The following is a 20,946-nucleotide window of genomic DNA, read 5'->3' as shown; positions in this document are numbered from 1 at the left end:
CAGGTTTCAGTGAGAGCAAGGAAATCCAGAGACTGCAGGGAAGAGTAGCCAGAAATTAAGTCAGCCTTAGGAACAGCTGACTGGCAGTTCCACAGGCCGCCTGTAACTAGATGTTGGATCTCAGTGGAACATGTGGGATAGACGAGAGCAGGCCGGTTATAACGATTAGGAGATGCACGGGGCCAGTAATAATTACACACCGGGGACACATATTTATGTATAAAAGACATCAAAAAGTGCATTTTGCATAATAGGTGCCCTTGTAGTGTATTATATAAAACAACAGAAACATGTAATGTGTCCTCAGCATATTCAGGCAGTAGCTTATACACCAACAATGAAACAAATGAGCACATACTGCAGTTTAAAAAAAATAAAAATAAAAGCCAACAAAAAAGGGTCCGTTTTAGTTTAATACAGTTAAGCTCACACACTATTTTATGAACATATGCGTTCACATACTGAATAACAAAAATGAAATGAACTAAAGTAGTAACCATAATGCAAATTCAGTCAGTCTATATACAGTTATACAGTCTCCGGGTGGTCCACTGCCTTTAAGAGGAGCAGAAGAAATATGGCATGATGGCTTTGCCCCAAAGGAAGATGTGTTGTGGGTTGAAAGTGGATCCATGAAGAATGAGAGGTATGCACTGAGAGAATGAACCCTCATAGACGCCAAGCCCTCAGCTCTCCACCCGTTACTTGATTATAGAGGACAGAGACCAAATAACACTGGGTAGGGTTACACATTCTGACCGAGGGGGGTCTTTGAGGCACTGCTTGGCCACTGATGTTATCTGAGAGGATTATGGATGGTACACAGTAAGGTGACTCTGGTACTTTCTTTTGCTTGCCTTTGCCAGATGCTCCATATATTGAGATGTTTTCACCATGGTCCCAGAAGAAGTGCTGTCATTCCCGGCCGGCAACTCCTCTGAACTTCTATTTGCTGTCGTCTGAAGGAATGGGTGTGGCTGTCTACGCCTAGCCACCCACTTATGACTTCTCATCGTAGGAAGGCTTAATGCTCACAAGCCCCACCCTGCTCTCTGTTACACGCGAGCAAACCCAGCTTCTGTTATGGCAGGAGCTGCACATAGGCATTCACTAAACAGCCGCGGCATGCCTCTCTCCCTGACAGCACCCCCCTGCCCTCTGAGGAGACAGACAGACGGAGCTGAGAGCAGCCTGTAGTGTCTGACGCCCTCACATCACCAAAACAGAGTGGAAATAACTGCTGCCACCAGGTAAGGTCTGGTTTAATATTCATCTCATATATCTTACTCATCGGAGGACAGTTGGATCGGATAGATGCTAGATGTTGACCTCGAAGGTTTTTGAATTTGGGACACGCTTATTTAAATTCAGGGTCGAGTAGCTTTTGACAATAAAGTGATTTAACAAATTGTGCTGAATACCAATAAGGCTTTCAAGAGACTAAGTTGATTTTAAAGATTAAAAGTTGGAATATACTTACATTTGATTTACACTTCATGTACAGAAATCAATGTGAAGCCACACACACACACACACACACACACACACACACACACACACACACACACACACACACACACACACACACACACACACACACACACACACACACACACACACACACACACACACACACACACACTCACACACACACACACACACACACACACACACACACACACACACACACACACACACACACACACACACACACACACACACACACACACACACACACACACACACACACACGGCAGCTTTCTATTTTAACCTTTCCATGTTAACATACCATAGTTTTCTTTCTTGCATGAAGCCCCTGGCAGCTGTTTCATCCTATGAGCTTTGGCTCCACATACCACACAACCGGGCTTAGATGCCACAATGTAACTGTGACTCTGCTGCTGTTGGACAAAGACCAGGAGTCAAGCAGTCTAAAATCCAAAGACTTAGACATACAAACTTAAATACACATCATAGAACTTTTTCTAGGACGTCTTTGGAGGCAGAAAAAGAACAGACAGATCTGGGAGCTGGAGTGGAAAAAAGAGTCCAAACAGTTGGTTTTAGTTCCTAAATCAACTCTGAACAGAAGTCAAGGTTTAGAGTTATGCACTGGAGAGAACCGCAGTCTGTACAGCCCAAAGTAGAGGAAAGGAATGATTTTTACGGGAACAAAACAAGGAAACATGCAGATATACAAAGTGTACAGACAGATTGACAGAGATTGGCAAAGACCATGGGGAAACAGTTTCTCACTGTTCAGGCTTATATTTAGTGTCTCAAAGTGCACACATTAAAGTAGTGTCAAGAAGAGGCTCTGTTCAAACACAGAACACATGGGATGGTGGCTGGGACAATGTGATATGGAATTCAAACTGACAGCTCTGCAAGGTCACCACATGTTAACCCATGGAAACAAACATATCAAAGTTATTGATGTATGTGGTGCCTTAAATTGTAAAAAATAGAAAACTGTGAGGTTGCATTTAGAGCACAGGTGTGATTTGAACTAGATGCTAACATCCTTTTGGTAACAGGCTTACAATGACAATGCTATGCTCACGTCTTATTTAAGTTCGTTAGCATGCTTATGTTTGCTAAAAAGTAAAAAAAACAGGCTAGAGCTGAGGCTGTTGGCAATGTCATTAGTTTTGCAATTTTTTTATTTTTTTTCAACCTCCTGGTGGCACTAAACAAAAAATCCTTGGATCATCAAAGTCTTAAGAATTGGTCATCTGGCGACCAAGACTATAAGGTCAAATCTGTATCCAAAGTGGCAGAACAACCAACTAACATTGTCATCAGAGCCATGCCGCTAGCACGGCTAAAACTGAGCAATGATACATATCTTTGCTACTACCACCAGTTACTAATCCATAGGTTAGCTGCTATTGACCTACATTTGGAATTTAGAATGAACCCATAGTCCTTATCTGAGGTTGAAGCATTTAGCATTGCTTCAGACTTAGGTCGCCAGTCTTACTGTATCATGAGTTCAAATTTAATTTGTGGCTTTAGTAAAGAATGCTGTGGATTGAGATGTTGCGATTATGAGGTTTTTGCTGATGCAGGACATCTAAGGGTCTGTGTGAGGAGGGACACATTTACAGAGAGGGGGAGAGCAGCTGTTGTGGGAACAGAAAGATGAAAACAACCCAAAGAAAGTAAAAGAGACCCTGAAAAAAGCTTTGCCATTTCCTAAATTTCCTGAAAAACAGCCAGAGCTTTAGCTGGATACAAAGGAAACATTGATTTTGAAAGTCAATAAAAAATATAACTCGGTCTGATGCTTGACTTTGGATTGAGTTCAATATGTGCAGACTGCAGAGGCAGCATTGGCTGGGGCCATTTTGGGGTAAGGCACATTTTTTATGTTTAATTTCTTGTGTTTCCTGTGAGGTGGGCCTACTTATCCTAGCATACACAATTAAAACCTGTGCCACATAATTGTGTAGACAGTTAGGCAATGACTCTTGGGAATTCCCTATCTCTAACTCTATATTGTTTCCTCTGTGGTTAACCGGTCAGACAGTCTATCTTAAGTAAGAAACGTGTGGGCTGCAGGAGTTTGCATTATTGTCTGAATGCAGGACGATGAATGGTATTAAAATATGCATTTCTGATTCTGAATGTTATTATACAGATTCAATAACAGTATCCATACAACTCTCTTAGCTGTGCTAAAAATGCGAAGCTACTACAACCATGACACAGCTAGCTTAGCCTAGCATAAAGATGGGAAGGAAAAAGTTAGCCTGTATCTTTCTAAAGGTAGAAAAACCTACAAGCACATCAATGCCTCACTAATGCTGCTTTATCTAATATAATTAGTTTGATAAATACAAACTTTAGTTGTGATTTAACAAACCCAGGCTAGCTATTTCCCCCGTGTCCAGTCATTGTGCTAACCTAAGCTAAGTTTCCAGCTAGTAGCTTAACATTTAACGTACAGAAAAAGAGAATGATATTCATCTTCTTCTCAACTCTAAACAAACAAATGAAAGTGGATATTTTCCAACGTCTGCAATAACTCATTTTTTAGAAATACTTTCTCCAAGGTAGATGTCAAATTGTGGGATGAAACCTCTTTGCTTCGAGGCCCAAATGTAAAATAATTTCTCTTGAACTGTTGCCAGCAGCCTGCATTCTCAACCTAATGACTGAGATCTCAGTGAGGCCGATAGAGATGTCAGCAGTAACAGGTGTTCTGCTGTACAGTGCAGATTTACACAGTCAATGGTGAATACAACCCTGCCTGTAGTCTAAATTAGGCTCTTTTGTTCCCTCTTAATGCCTCTCTAGCTCGAGACAAAATGATTGATCTTCTTGTCCTCCCAGGTGGTTTTTCTACAGTGAGGGCATTTAATGGCATTCAATTTACTGTAAAATGAAGACACATGTCCGGGTCTCATCTCTAGACATGTACTTTAGTTTAACACCCACGTGTATAGGCTAAATTTAGACTTGTCAGATCGAGTGCTGAAAGATTCCACTCAACATCATAAAGGCCCACTGGCATTAACAACATACGTACTGTATCAGTTTCAATGTACAGTATCAGTTTCAATGTACAGTATACCACATGTATCAGGTTTCTGTGTAAGGGACAGAAGAGAACATACAGTAAGAAGGAATTCTACTGTGGCAAATCCTATCAAGAAAATAATTATTTTAAAATATAAAAAATGGGTGGTTACATGATTAGTTAATTCAAAGTTTATATTTGATGAGGGTTTTTAGACTTTTTTTTTTAGAGTTGTTTACTTTTATGATACCAATATAAATGTGCACTTTGCATCGTGTCTGAAGCTGTGGAGTAACAACATTTGGCCTCATATTTCTGATTATCATTATTTTCTTCACTTTTTCTTTCTAGTGTCAAAACCTTTTTTGGTTTTGAATTGTAGTAATGACATTTCCTTTATCAATCCCGCTATGAAAATATTCCCCATTCTTCTTGGGGTCTCCTGGAACTACCTCAATAAGCCCTGGTGTAGAACCACATGTATAGATAATGTTCATGTGGGACCTGCATCTCTGCACGTACATTTGCAACATTTCACGTGAACATGTACACGTACATGTGCGCGCCAGTATCTGTTTATTGCAGTTTTTTAAACTTAGCTCGTCATCAGAGATTGTGTGAATATCGGTTGTCAAAATTCCCAGCAGAGCCATTTGGCGGTGTTTGTCTGTTTACTGCATAGCTGACATTGTTTGGGGCTGCGGCTCGGTGGCTGTGGTGCCTCAAGAGGACATCGAGCTGTCACAGGGGCTGGTGGTCAGGAAAGGGGGGGGGCATGGGAGGAGGGAGGTAGGAAGTAAGGGCAGCCATAACTGTACTATAGACCATTCTCTATTATATGAAGAGTCAAATGGAAAGTCAGCAGAATAGAGAAGAAATGTACTTTTATGAAAAAGAGCGGAGAAGGAAGTTACATTCAAAGACAGTTAGGTAAAGGTGAACCAATAATCTGACAAAGAGACTGTAGACCTAGTAGGAGACACGGAGAGAGCAAGGGAGGGAAGTAGTGAGTCACAACAATGGTTGTCTGTATTTATGTCTGTAGGAGTATATTTTTCACCGCTGGCCATAGCTGCTGAGCTGAAGAGTCCTCAGCTATTCTCAGCTCTGGTCCTGGATGGCAGGGCTGTAATCAAGTGAACATCAGGCCTGCCACTGTTGAATAACAGCAGCCTGTGCATGGAAGAAATGAAGCAGTGAGAGTGTGAGAAAAACAGAATTATTTGGTAAGAGAATGGGACTGAGCAAAAGAGAAAAATCATTGAAGTGTAATTGAATGTTTGTGGTGCTTCCTGCTACATGTGGGAGAATGAATAAGAGGCCGATTGTGAATGGAGTACAAAAAAGGTTTTTTGCTGTTTAGAGTGCTCCTCCGTCTGGTCAATAAAATATGATGAAGTCTCCCACCAAAAATACCACAGCTAAACCTCGAGTGAATGTCATTGCCAAAATATATCTGTTCCCACAAAGGATTCATGAATCTAATTATTATTGTTTGTATAACCACACAGTTACCAATTCTGACACTTGTAAAAAACAAACTAACATGTGTTCTCCATGTGTCCCTCATACAATTTAATGTATTTTTTTATTTTGTTTGTTTTGCCAGGTACCAAAAGTCCAACCAGATAATGTGGCAGCAAATTGTTTGAACAACTGACAACAAAAAAGTGATGGAAGGACAAAATGGTACAAAAAATGTCCAAAACATGACACATTTTTTCCTAATTGGTTAAGGATACTAAATTACTGTTTTAATGTTTACAGGAAGTATCTTGCACCGTAAAACCACTGGGAATGGAACTAGAGGGAAGCCCCCATACTCAGTGGAAACCCCTTATGGCTTTCAACTTGACCTGGACTTCCTCAAATACGTGGATGACATAGAGAAAGGCAACACAATCAAAAGAGTACCAATCCAGCGTCGAAGCAAAGGCCCCCGAGCCAGCACTCTTCCCAGGCACCTCAACCCTTCTGGGTGCGGGTACCGCCCAAGCCCCTGGGGATCTACTGGAGCTCTTGGCCCAAGGTCAAGACTGTCAGACGCCCATCACTATGGCTACAATTCCTGTGCAAATGATCAGAGATCCCAACTTTCTCCCACAGGTCTCCGATCTCTGGCAGAGATGGAGGCCAGAATCAAGGAGTTTGATGAGCAACCTTTGGGTGAGCACATCAGACCTCATCTCCTCCGGGCCTCCAGTATGCCACTTACAGTATTACTGAGGCAGGGATCAGAGTCCACAGACGAGCCCGGAAGCCTCCGGAGTTCGAGGGACCACCTTGGGGAGAGAAACCCCTCCTGTGAAGACGTGTTCTACTCCTCGGACAGCCCTCGACCCCAGGACTGCTCAGGGCTGTTGAGACGCCTGACCGAGGCTCTCGAACGTGTGGGGGAGCTGGAGATGGAGGTGAGGGTGGTTCCAGAGCTCAGGGCGCATATCTGCATCCTTCAGGAGGAAAGAGAAAGGCTCCGACTGGGATTAAAACCACAGATTCAAACCCCACCAATGAATGGAACCACAGACCGTAACACCTCCTCCAATTACGGCATTATGGATATCAAAAGGCCTCGACATGAAAGTCACGTCATGTTTCCTAGAAATCACCAGATCAGTCGCGAGGACTCTAATCCCATGCACGAGTGGAGGACTAGTACAGATCTGGATGAGCTGCTGACGGTGACGTCCCTGCAGGCTAAGGTAGCTATGCTGGAGCAGAAGCTCCATGAGACTGGCCTAGAGCTACATAGAGCTTTAGGTTTGCTAAAGGAGCAGCAAGAGGAGAGCAGGAGGAAAGATGAGAAGATGGAGAACCTTATTAGGAACCCTGCAGTGTGGGTTCATGCAGAGAGGGTGCTGGTAGAACAGGATGGAGATGACACTGTTGTGAGATCCCTTGAACCATATATCAAAGTGTCAAGTCCAGATGCAAGAACTGTTTCTGCAAATGGACAAAAAAGTCAACAACAAGACCTGGCAGTGTCTGTTAAACCTGAAGACTCTTCAGAAGAAACAGCAGTGGTTGCCCATCATATAACACAGATCAAGAGGCTGCTGTATAAGCAGTGGGAGTGTTTGTGTGCAGAACATGCGTCAGGAAGTGAGGGTAAACCTCTACAGCACCCTGACCCCAAAGTCAACGCCTTGCAGCAGGAGATGATGGGACTTGTGAACATCCTTACATCCTACTACACCCAACATGGATGCAGTGGTGAAGAGAGTATCCAACATGGAGGTACTGTAGTCCACAGATGTTACATTATGTCACTGCAATGATTAAAGCATAGTTGTATAATGAAAATACAAATAATAGATGCTCCATGTCTGCTTCTTATCTACTAAAGTCTGAAAAATGAAGCCAATACATTACTGCTTCACAAGTGTAATTGTATAGAAGTCTACACGAAAACCATCCTACTTGTCACCTAATTTATTAGTAACATAAATATTTAGCTGAAAATTGTATTTTCTCAATATACCTTCAATATACATGATGTCCATTTAGTCAATCATGATCCCATTGGGACTGAATTAGATGATAAAGCAAGGTATACTAAAGGCGTTGCTAACTTCTTGTTGACAGGTTGGTACCACGGTGTTGTCATGGTTTTTGTCTTAGAACTTTTACTTTTTCACAGTGTGTTATCAGTTCATGGATGTTAATTGGAACATTATGGTCGATTGAAAATGTCAAGACTAAAGTCTGGGCTTCAAACCATATTCCACAAACCAATGAGCGACGTCACAGAGACAATATCCACTTTTTTTTTCGTGACTCTAAGATTGAACACTAATTTTGTGATTTGATCTTATATATTTGAAGAAGAAGTACATTGGTACACTACAAGGCAAAACAACCACTTTAGTTTTAGTTTGGAATCTGATAGTTTACTCGTAGTTTATCTTTGGAGAACATGTCTAGTTATTTACAACTATGGCTGGTCAAAGCAGTTAAAACTTAGCGGAAGAATGTGTATATTATACTCTTTGGTATCAGCAGAATCTGAACTTTGATCACAAAATGAATATGAAATATTCAAAAATATAAAATGTTTAAAATTTTAAATGCTTTAAATTGAAGCCTTGAGAGTTAAATATTTAAGTTTTTGTTATTTTTGTTAGATTAGGCATAGGAGCTCTGTGTAGTGGAACAATCTGTGTAAAACAGAGTTGGAATTAACTTGTTTATGCTAAGAACTACAGCAATGGAAACATCATATTTTTGAAACCACAAGCTCATTCCCCTTTCATGAAGACTGTCTAACAGCACATACAATTTGACAAAATAATCATTTTCTTTTACTCAAAGTCCTGAACATTTATGTCTATTACCATCAAGGCTACATCATGATGTTCCACTGTCACATCTAGGCTCACAATTCACTGACTAATTTACTCTCTTCTTTTTCAGTATAAACAATTCTGACTAAATAGCTTTTGTGAAGAAATACTTATCTCTTAAAGTATGACAATAAGCCATAAAGCATGCTGATGTGTTCCTAACGGGCATGTAATGTTGTTGTTCAGCCGTGTTGTAATATTTCATCATACCCTCTGTTTGTCTTCCACGCAGCCTCTAAATCCCCCATGCGGACAGACGGATGCGCCCTGATGTCAAAAAGCCTCCATTCTGTGGGTGTTAATGATGGGTTAGTAAATAACTCGCCCCCAACGTTTAGAGTTATGATTTTTGCTTAAACCATAGTTTTGGTTGACAGACATACTAACTTGAGGTTGTTTAAGCTACTTTGCCTGAGACAAACACCATCATTTAAGATTGTGGATGAATGCCAATCCCTCTGAAGTTGTCGGTTAAGGAAGAAAAACATTTGCCATTTACCAAAGCCTCCAAAGAGAGTTTATTTATTACTTTAAAAATACTGGCAAAAAAAGTGGAAAAAGTGACACTGGAAGTTTCCAGTTTAGCTAAAGGATTACTCCTTTATAAATATATCGAGTCTCTTGAGTTGAAGTTCTATGAATCAACACATAAAAGGCATTCTTAAAAGGATGATATTCTTAATTTATAAGTATAAATATGAATATTGCAAGAAATGTCTTCGAAGAATGTGGACAAAACTACGCAGATTTAAAAAAAACAACAACATGTGATTATAGATAGACCTGGCAATGCCATATGGCTATCTGTCATTGAAAAATCGTTGTCTTTTTCCAAAATGAGCCAACTCAGACACTGCGATGAGAAAAAAAGGTGAACTTTGTCCTTTTAACAGATCTGATGGGTGTATTTTCATCTGCCGAAATGTACCAGCGTTTTGAGTGGTGGTTAATTGTTTTGCTGTCCTCTTCTTACATTATTTTCTTTAAAGTCCCCAAAATGGAAATCTGGTTGGGCAAGACTGTGTGAACCAAAGCATGCAAAATCAAAGTAGCATCCGCCCTACGGAGATGGCTGTTCCCCAGGAAGAAGCAGACCCAGAGTTGAGACTGTCTGAGGGACTGAGGTACACGAGCCCAGACGGACAGATGATACCGGGAGGAGCAGGATCAGAGCGGACAGATGGAGGCGTAGCGTCTGTGGAAGCTGAGAAAACAGCCAAAACGGAACCCCCAGGAGAACAGATGGAGGGGAAGTCTGGCTCACAAACCAGCACCGGGGGCGGGTGAGGCAACCGGAACAAACGCCTTATCACTTTTTATGATTGTGATGTTTACTCTTCAGAGAATAGCTCCTGTGTTTTTATTTCATCCCATGGGGCTATGTTTCTTTTACTTCGGTTTTTTTCTCTTTCCTTATGCACGCATACTCCTTCCTCTAGGGAGACGGTGAATGCAGATTTTCTGGCTGCCTGTCAGTTCCTCAAAGATCACATGGACAACATGGACAACCCCAATGAAGACATGGTGAGCAGTCTGGATTCTTCCAAAGAAACATTCAGCTTATTACAGTTATGGTATCTGTATAGTATTAAAGTAATCTTATGAATCCAGCTCTATGCTAGCTGCTTCTGAAACTATTTCATTTTTGCTAAAACAGGCAGGCATGCTACTCATCCAAACGATTAATCCAAGTAGACTGACTAGGCTTGGTCAGTTTTTAAGCCACATTTTTACGATACAATTTCTTTGATTTTTGTCATTAGGCATTTGGGTCAAAAGTGATCAGAAAAACCAGTAGAGCAAATGTCCGCCTCAACTGAACAGCACCTAAGAAACTCGTGAATCAATGTTCATAGTAGCCCTTTGAAGATATGTTGACTCCGGATAACAACCCACTCAACATTTAGATGTTAAAGGGGATCTATCATGCAAAAATGCACTTTTTGATGTCTTTTATACATAAATATGTGTCCCCGGTGCATCGGGGAACTCACGCAGCATCAGAAAATAAAAGCCTCTCTCTTTTCCTCCGTACCCAAATCTTTAAAAAAAAAAGGGGGTACAATGAGCGGATACAGATTTGCTGCCGATATGACGTCAAATCGTCGGCGGACCCACAGAAAGTTGCTATCAGAAATAATGCCTGACGTGTTTTGGACGTAATCTTGTCTTTGTTTACATTAGCGAGCCTCGCTAACACTCAGAGCTAACCTGTACTGGAGAGGACATGTGTTTAAAAAGCAGGAAATAAAAAAAGGAACTCACCTTGTGATAAACCCGCAAGAGAAAAAGCATTTGAGCTGTTTCAGAAATAATCCTTGATGTGGTTTAGAACAGGATGGTGTTTTATCACAGCAGCATTTTCAAGCTAAGGACCCAAAATGCGCATTTCTCCAACAGGGCTGCAAAAGGGGGGTATGAGCAGTATGAGGCATGGCTACAATAGGTGATCTGTTTGGTATTTTAAGCAAAACACTTCAGACATGTTTTGTATAGGTATGGCCCTACAATATATTTTTCCAATATAGCATAATAGGTCCACTTTAAATTATCAGAGAAAAAAGCTGAGCAAAGTTAGAAGTTAGATCCAAGTCCCTGCATCCCTTGTCCACTTTTTTCCGTGGAACAGCTTTAAAGTAAAAAACCTACTAAACGATGAACAGTGCAGGAAAGGCAGGGAAGGCTGAAAAAGCTTGACTGAGATGACAAACTACCATGATCTCACGCTACTTCACAAGGCTACCAAACTCCGTCTTTTGTCATAGCATAGAATAGTGTTTGCCAAATTTGATCTAAAGTTCTCCCTATGTGTCCCTCTTTGTTTCCCCAGAGGAAGGCCCTGGTCGTGTTGTTCCAGCACTGGTTCAGTGCGGCAGCAGAGGAGGCCTCAGTGTGCAGCATGGTGGCTGAATACCTGAGAGAAGTGAAGAGAGTCACTCCTTCATTGCTGCCCTTCTTGATCAACATGGCCGACGACAACGGCAACACTGTGCTGCATTACAGCGTGTCCCACTGCAACTACAGCATCGTCAGCCTGATCCTGGACACAGGTAACAGCAGTGTGTTGCAGAGCTAGTGGACAGAGACGTATTTGGCTTTGAAACACTGAAAAACGTATTTCTTTGCCATACAGGTGTGGGTGATTTGAGCATTCAAAACAACGCAGGCTACACCGCAGTGATGCTCGCCTCGTTGACCGCCCCTGATGGACCTGGCGGCATGGAGGTGGTCCGCAAGCTAATGGAGCTGAGCAACATTAATATACGCTCCAGCCAGGTAACACACCCAATGAGGCTTAAATAGGACACATTTTTGGTGTGGGGTTGTTATTTGTAGGTCGAGAGGACTTTTATTGTTAAATCATATACTTTGACACAACATTAAAGGGTCATCCTGGGTAACTGATTTGCCACATGAAAATACAATAATTGTATAGCATGACCTGAATCTAAAGATAAACAGTATACAATTAAGAGGCAAAACATGTAGAGATAAATATATATGGACTTTTAAACAAATCGCTAAGTAGTCATTTTCGGTCCCGCTCCACAGACGGGCCAAACAGCTCTGCACTTGGCTGTGAGACATGGGCGGGTTGTGATGGTTCGTCTGCTGCTGAGCTGTGGAGCAGACATTAACCTGCAGGACAGAGAGGGAGCAACGGCCCTGATGTTCGCAGCTGAGAGGGGCCACACACACATCGCAAGGCTGCTGCTGGAGAGGAGCCAGTGTGACCTCACTCTGACCGACAAGGTGACACTGCAGAAAACACACTTCCTTCCAATAAAATCCTTTAAACCTTGACCGGATTAATCTCAGTTAATTGGATAAGAAATTCTCCAAAAAATAATACAGGAGGCAGCACCTCCACTACAATAAATTACAGAAATAGTGTTCATATGATGACGCCAACTCCATTTCTCCTGTGAAATCCTGTTATATTTGTTAACAAAAAGAACACAGTGCATCTACTTTTCTACTCACAAAAAGGAGCTTAGATGTATGAAAGCTTCAATGTTTTGACTCACACTGTATGGATGTGGGTGGACTGTCAATCTGCATGCAGCAGAATAAAGCTTTCCCAGGATTAATCGGGGCTACAGTAAAACAAATCTCCCTGTGCTGAGATGAGCTAATCCTCTAACAGTACCTTATCTACCAGTCTGGAGCGAGTGGAGGTAGGCAAGAGGGCGCAAATGTTTATTCTATTTTTCACAGTCTGCATCTAAAGTAGTTTTTTTCAAGACTAAATTAAGCACCATCAACCACAGGTATCCTATCTCAATTTTGAACCATGTTTCAACTTGACACAAACCCTGACTAATTAGACTAAATTAAGTCTGATGAAATTAAGTCTTACCACGTTTCTCCTAAGGACATAAATGTAGCCTTGCAAATAGTTTTGTTATTTAATTGTCTGCGGGGAGCCTTAATTATGTACCTTGATGCAGTGATTCCCATTAAAACTAGAGTCTAACACCAAGCAACTCTGTTAGGCTGTACTTTAGCGCAGTGGTGCTTTACGCTAAATGCTAACGTCAACATGACAACGACAGGGCTAAAAGGCTGGTTCCTAATAGGGTAAGGTGACCAGATTTTCTAAATTAAAACCGGGGACATTTTGAGTTTTGCGGTCAATATCTCATTAACATATCCAATTTTCTTCACTGTTAAAGAAAAAAGGGGGACAATTCTGGTTCAATGTAATTCGAACATTTGAACTGTTGGATACAAACAGAAGGAAGACAGCTCATATATGAGACTTCAAATGTTGATAAAGTTGAGGCAGTACAGCCTTCAAAAATCATAGGTGAAAAGTAGAAAACATTTCTCCATTAAATAGTTATAATAAAGTTATTTAGCGTTGTAAAATACGTATATAATTCTCCTGGAACTTGTGAGACCTGCTCTAGTTACAGAGTAGCAAGAAACGCCATTCCCCTATTACAAGCGAGTGTAACATCAAAATGAGTTTTGAAGCTGTTATTTTAAGATAAAATATTAATCTTTATCTTTCTTTTTGTTCCCCAGCGTGGTCAAACTGCTCTCTCCATCGCCATGCAAGGCTCCCACACTGACACTGCTGCCCTGCTGCAGGCCCATGCTAAAGCTCGAGCTTTGTAGCCTACTGGAAAAAAGAATCTGAAGATATTTGATGCTCTCACATTTGCTCTTTTCTGTCTGATGCACTTTGAACCCGTTTAATGCTGATGCTGTTTGCCTGGGTTGAGCCTCTGCTGTCATATTTTTTATGATTTCTGGACATTAACACCAGCATTAGCTTGTTTTTGTATTGGATGATGTAGTTAAGGAAAATTAATTTGTATAAGGGATAAAGCTTACCGTGCCATCAATCCTGATACAGTACACAATAAATGTGCTGCTTACTTTTGTCTTTAATGTTAAAGGTCCCATGTCATGCTTTTCCGGTTATTACCCGTCCCCTTGTGTTATGAAGGTTTTTATGCAAGTAAACGGTGTGCAGAGTCACAAACCCTCAAAGTACACCCTGTAGGGAGTAAAACTAACACAGAAAAGACCCGTCTATGCTGCCCCAGAACGCCTCGTTAGAGATTTCTCTTTTTCATTTTTTTCTTCCGGGAACCAAGTGACGTAACGACGACCCCATGGGCCAATTGGTCCAATCCGCGGAGCCGTTAAGTTACGTCGGCGAAGCCGTTACTTCCTCACACACACACTTAATCTTTTCTCCTCCCTGAGACGGCGGGACGCGGCGAGGCTGTGAGTCTGTGTGTGAGCACACACACAAACTCCCAGCCAGGCTGTGGGTGTGTGTGTGTTCGGGCTGGGTTTCGCTATGTCTTGCTGTCTCGCAGAAGGCCACTGGGCTCACAGGGAGGGGGGGGGGCAGGAGCTCCAACAAGCCGTTTAGGACAGAGAGTGAATACACATACTATACAGAGATGCTGTTTGAGAAACCAATGTGAGTTTGGAACATTGAACAATGTAAATCTATTTTAGTAGACCTCAACAATGGAATTATGATCAGTAGAAATGGCCATGACATGGGACCTTTAATATAAAGACATTTCTGATCTTTGCACATCCAAATACAAGCTTATCTTTGCAAACAAAGCTTTACAAAAATATGTTTATTAGATAAATTGTATGGGCCATAAGTATATGTTGAAAACTATTACAAATTCTGTTTTTTTTTGTTTTCAGAATCGTACCGATCATCATATACATTCTTAGCAATTTTAAAAGATATAAAAATATACATGAAAAGCAAAATGTTGCAAACACTTGTAAGACAATACATTTTGGTGCCAATAAACCATTTTGCTAGTATTTGCTATACTGATGTATAAACTGCCTTTTAAGAATAAAATACCCCAAATCCGATTTGTTTTAAAGAGCGGAACATGCTCTTATATATGGTGGGGCATAAGAAACACATTTGTCATCTTTGTTGCTGTAGTGACAAACCTGGCCAGCAGGGGGCATGGCTTCTCCATTTTGCCATTATTAAAGACAGCCAATTCAAGAGCAGTACAACACATACAGAGAGCAACAATAAACATAAACCTGGAGTTCTAAAATGAGCTTATCCAGGGGATTAGATCTAATCCCTTTCAAGTGTGCCAGACAATTATAAACATGACTCCCACAGAAGTGTACTAATTCCACTGTGAGAGAGGACACGATGAGATTCACATGCAAACCCACTGTATGGCAGCTGGTATGACTCAGTCAGACGTGAAAGCAGATGCATTTTGAGTGGCCTTCCTCCTTCTAACCCCCTGGGAGACGGTAAGGGACGGAGGTTTTAGTTTTTTTCGTGCAAGGACTCAAGATTATGTTGGCGAGATAAGACAAAAAGGATTGAGTGGAGACGGGGAGCAGGCTGGGTTTCTGTCTCACGGAGCAAAGCCATCTCATTTCCCCTGAGGATACTTTCCGGCCTGGCTGAGTGACTGTTCTGGCGCTGTAATGATCCTGAGAAAATATATATCCTCAGAAGGAGAGAGATGGTTAGATCAAGATGGAATCAGCTGCTTTTCCATCACATGTATGATGAAATGCGGTATTGACAGAAAAACACTAATCAAGTGACACAAGTAAGGAAATCAGTTTTGCTCTGTATGGATGACCCATGGTTATTGATAAACTAAGAAAGGGACAATCCACCCAAAATCTATACATATATCAGTGTAGATGTTTTGGCGTTAGGTCCTGAGTTTCGAGATATCGGCTTTCAGTATAATGGAACTAGATGGGAGGCTTTGTGCCCAAAAGATATGTTTGAAAAACTCAACAGCAATATGTCAAGAAATAGGACCAGGATACTCAAGGTAATTCACAGAGCTTCTTGTGAGAAGTTTTGTGTAGGAAATATCTTCTTTCTAAAGTATCGATGCATGCATCTACTCATGGTCGAGGCTTTTCCAAGCGTCCTTCTGCGTGGTGATATGGTAGAACATAGAAAATAGTTCCTTCTTGAAACTGCTCACAAGGTCTGTCTATTCTCTTGTAAAACTTTTCAAATGCCTTCAGCACAAGCGAAGAACCGTCTAGTTCAATTATATTTTAGAGAAGGCAAACATCTTAACATTTTGCAACTCACATCAAAACAATCTGCACTGAGTTGTATATGGATTATGGGTTACTGTCCCTTTAAAGCATGTTTACAATATGTATTCATGGGTAGATATATGCCATGTGCCTGTTTTACAGATGCATTAGTGTAAAAACAGCATCCCCCACCTAAAGAGTCCTTCATGCTAGAGGGAATAAAGGTGTTCCATCTGTTCATCGTTGCCTTTGTGCTCAGTGAACACACATGACACCTATTGTGCTGCTGCAAAACCAACTGGACCAATAACAAATACCTATTACACAGGATCCCAATGGGGATTGGTACAACAATGAAGGGCTAAAAAGCATTTACCCTGCTTCAGTTTAATAATGATAATGGACTGGATTTAACCACAACTTTTCCTGGCTGCTGATGAATCACTTTGTAAGTGGATGAATGCGTGAAGCAGCCCAGTCAGAATGGACTCTAAACATGCTGTAGGAGCAGCTTCTTAAACGCTTCAACATGAAAAACACAAATTCATAAGCTATTCATTCAGTCGTTTTGCTGCTTCAGCCTTAATTGGCAACCAGCATATAGCAGGTAAAATAAAGGTTAGAAAAAGAAGACATTATCCTACATTTGAGCAATTTACACCAAGAAAAAGTAAACACACCGTACGTTATTAGCAGTGTGTTTGTTGACTTAGGTTATATCTTTAATCCTGCATTTTCTGCCACTCTGGGACACAACACTCCCAATCACACACATTTGACATATATGTCCTATGGTTGTTAGAGCTAAAGTGTTGGCCTGTTTATAGATCCAGCAGACACGTAGCAATATCAGCATCAGCATTAGCATCACATTTTAGGCTGACCAATATCCACCAACCCGTTTTGACCATACTCAATCCTGAGGGAAATATCCAACTCTTTAGCTTCTCAGTGCCCATCTATGTTCATTAGCTAGCCCCTAATCTCTGAATCCATCAGCTACTCTCCTGACAATTATAGGCCTCTGAGGGCAAAAGCCAATATTTCCTGGGTTCTGGTGAAGCTAGCAGATATATATGAGGCCAATGCTTCCTTTTCTGTGTCCTGCTCATTGTTTACAGTCTGATTTACAACTTGAGACAGGAGAATATGGTTTGATTGTTTCACAAGTTGCCAGTTTACAAGCTAATAAAGCGCTAAATAGCCAATAGGTTCCAAGATTGTATTTTGTCCATTGGTTCCTGCATTCAACCAAAGCATGCTCAAATGTGATTGGTCAATACTATTCTGACTAACTATATGTTCTGAATGCACCCCAGGTTTTAATTGAGAGGTTAGCTACAGTAGTCGCTAACTTTAAATGGCTGTCATTAGTGTACTGGCAAATAACTTAAATGCTGACAGTTGTTTTATCATTGCTTCCAGAAACTAGTGCCGTGAACCGGAATCAAACAGAAAAAATGTCAGGCCGCAAAACCAAAACAAGCTAAAACATGCTTCAAGACTTCATACAAGTGAGGGGAATGGTTGGGCTTGGGAAGAATTCTCTGTGAGTTTGCCACACAATTGTCATTACACACATTTGACACATCTTGTTTTAAAAGAATTACAAATAAACAACAAATGAAAGACTGAAAAATAAAAGGATATTCAAGATAGCAGATCTTCAATGAAAGGGGAATCATTTTTCTTTGAGCAGAATGTTTGTGAAATGTTTCATATTTGATATGTTGTAGAGAAAAAAAAAAGAAAAAAAAAAATCACACATTGAGGAAATTTTCAGTCAGATTTTATATATCAATATAGAGATATTCAAAAGTAATCCATTACAGAAAATCAAAAAGTGGAACCAGTTTGGTCTTCATACACAGTTTATCTTTGCATGTACAGTAGTTGGCTGATCCCTGTCTTTATCTTGAAAAACACTACAGGAGAATACAAGAAAAATCAACCAAAAGGCACAAATAAACAAAAATGAATCATCTCCTTAATACTCAGGTTGTCGGGAATGGGACGCCATATTTAACGTGGGCAACAAAGAAAAGAAGGGTTGCACAAAATAAGGACGCTAAGTGGTGCACGGCAAGAAAAACAACACAAACCACTTTGGTGGATTATTCAAATCTTTACAATCAGGGAATGCAGTGCTCTGCTGTTATACAAATAAATTAATATACCTGTCGACACTTTATCTAAAATCTTATGTACATCTTTTTCTTTTACATAATTGTATAATACATTATCAAAAAACCTTATGAAAACATATTTACAAATCAATGAATCAAAAAGCACCCTCTTCTCAAGTGTCACACGCTGTCTCATACACACACTGTCACACACATAAACTTACACACACTTTCACACACTGTTTCCTTACATGCAGTCCACATTACAGAAGGCATTCTAAGAGGGTTGTGCAACAGAGAGCATACAAAACGGTTCAAATATGGCTGTGGGATGAACATTAGCACTCACATGCATAATAATGAACACACCCACACACACACTTTTAAGGTTTATAAATAGGGGAATGACGTAGCTAAACCAGCACATGTTTCTCCCCTTTGTTACATCACAGTCAGATTTTTTGTTTTCCGTGGTTACATCACATGACAGGTCTTTTTTCATCATGCCACCACATGGCACCATCTAAACTGTCTGCTCTGATATCACAGATCTGAGGAGGGGAGCAGGCTTTCAAATCCAGTGTGCTTCTGTGAGTGTGTGCGTGCATTTGTGTGTGTGTGTGTGTGCCTGGGACAATGAATGGCTGCATTGTCAGCTGGTGAGCGATTATGCATGCTGTTTGTGTTTTGGGAGGGCGAGTGCATTGTCTCCGTCCTCTGGAGAGCAGCGGGGTTTTGCCATCGCTGCGCCCCATGTGTATTCATGTGCGCATTTTGTCACAGTCAAAAGCGGGTGATCAAATAAAAGTGTTAACACTCAAGGGTTTCTCTCCACAACGTAAATGCTGCGGCCTGACTTAAAGCTGGAGTCTATTGTTTTTTCTCAAACAATTTAACATATAAATAAGTCACAATGAGAAAGGACTTGTGCGTGAAAAAAATCCACTTTCCTTTTAACCGCAAATTCTCTGTTCTCTAAATACTGTTTGTCTTCTCTCCAATCCGCAAAACTCTGGGGTGTCAAATGAAAACATTTCCCCTTAAATCAATGCGGTTTCTCTGCACTCTGAAATAACAAATCACCCTTGAGAAGCTTTCCCTGGAACCAGAGAGAAAGGCCGTAATGTGGGTGGTAACCTTTCTTTAAAATCAATCAGGATGGAAAAAGTCTTACTGAAGGACACCCATGCAGGGAAATTGACAAAAGCCAGCTCCAGTAATGACGGCTGATTACATTTGTGATCGATTCTAACGTGAATCTGTACAGATTATCCCATCAACGCGGATACTGTATCAGTTTCAGAGCTTCTCCTTTCTAAACAGGTGTTCCAAGAACTCTGCGGCCCACCAGGAATAACACAAATTTAGAAAAACTAAACACAAAACAGGACCTCTCAGTAGCCACGTCACAAAATATACGACACGCAGCACACTTACCAATGCAAGAGACTCAAAACGATGAAACAGTCTGACTCCGTATTCCAGTTCAGGTCAATGTCGGGTTCACGTTACAACACATTAATAATTAATTCTCAGCGTTTACCGGAAAAAAAGTAGATCCTGCTCCAGCACAGGAAAGGTATGAAACATTTTTCTTAAAGAACCATGTCAGTCATTAATTTGGCTGTTTTTCAAATGGAATTTGGCATAGGACATGTCTGGACGTAACACTTGATGTTCGTACCTTCTACAAACTCAGTCCGTGTCCCCCTGACTCGCTGTGTGTGCGTGTGCCTGAGCGGCCGTCTCCCCCTGAGTCCGCCCCCGGGGGTCACTTCGCCGTGGAGAGCATAGGCTGCTCAGTGTACCAGTGAGTCCCCGGGTCGGGCATGCTGCCGCCCAGTGGCAGGGCGATGAACTGCGGGCAGGTGCCGCCTCCTGCTCCCACCACACCCATGTTGACTCCTGGCGGGTACGGGTGGTGGTGCACGTGGTGTCCCATGCCGTCCGACCGCCCGATGTGGATCTCGTCCTCCTCGCCCTCGCCGGTGGTCTTGCGGTAGACGGGGTTGTCGAAGTTCATGCTCTTGGTGGAGTTGCTCCGCCAGTTGCGCCACACCATGTAGACCCCGGCACACACCAGGCCGAACACCACTGTGGCAACAATAGGAACTGCATGCGTTTAACACACAGCGGCAGGGACAGGGGAAGGGGAGCGTTAACGAGGCAGAACCAGTCTATGGCGTGAAATGGGGGGCGGGGCACATATAGGGAGGTGTAGGGGGTTAAGAGAGGTTTTCTGTGTGGGTGGATTCGCAACATCAAACACCAAGCAACAGATTTTAAAGACAGACTCTGAAGCAGCTGTGCAAAGCACTTTGCCGCCCAATGTGATCATTTCCTGAACGCCTACAAATATAAAATATATTGCACTTAACCAAATCGGATGTAATTAATATCAATAATTAATTAAGTT

At 41.5% G+C, this 20,946-nt stretch overlaps 2 protein-coding genes across 3 annotated transcripts in view; one reads left to right on the top strand and one right to left on the bottom strand.

The window, feature by feature from the left end:
• Window positions 1-1,028: 1,028 nt before the first annotated feature.
• On the top strand, window positions 1,029-15,284 carry LOC117545480 (KN motif and ankyrin repeat domain-containing protein 4-like). Its single transcript, XM_034215266.1, has 10 exons — window positions 1,029-1,250; window positions 6,135-6,214; window positions 6,293-7,762; window positions 9,101-9,176; window positions 9,858-10,151; window positions 10,308-10,392; window positions 11,699-11,918; window positions 12,002-12,144; window positions 12,421-12,621; window positions 13,900-15,284. The coding sequence occupies exons 2-10, from the start codon at window positions 6,199-6,201 to the stop codon at window positions 13,990-13,992; spliced, it is 2,598 nt and encodes an 865-aa protein (XP_034071157.1). The 5' UTR covers window positions 1,029-1,250; window positions 6,135-6,198; the 3' UTR covers window positions 13,993-15,284.
• Window positions 15,285-18,176: 2,892 nt separating this feature from the next.
• LOC117545478 (low-density lipoprotein receptor-related protein 8-like) overlaps window positions 18,177-20,946 on the bottom strand; it is a 161,265-nt gene continuing 158,495 nt past the window's right edge. For both annotated transcript variants that reach the window (XM_034215264.1, XM_034215265.1), the window contains one exon: window positions 18,177-20,642. In XM_034215264.1, the coding sequence (XP_034071155.1) occupies window positions 20,302-20,642 (341 nt within the window). In that variant the 3' untranslated portion in view covers window positions 18,177-20,301. The remainder of the gene's footprint in view (window positions 20,643-20,946) is intronic.

The sequence above is a fragment of the Gymnodraco acuticeps genome, unplaced genomic scaffold, assembly GCF_902827175.1.
Source record: "Gymnodraco acuticeps unplaced genomic scaffold, fGymAcu1.1, whole genome shotgun sequence".
Taxonomy (NCBI): Eukaryota; Metazoa; Chordata; class Actinopteri; order Perciformes; family Bathydraconidae; genus Gymnodraco; species Gymnodraco acuticeps.
Note: the sequence above shows the minus strand (reverse complement) of the source record. Positions and strands in the feature narration are given on the sequence as shown.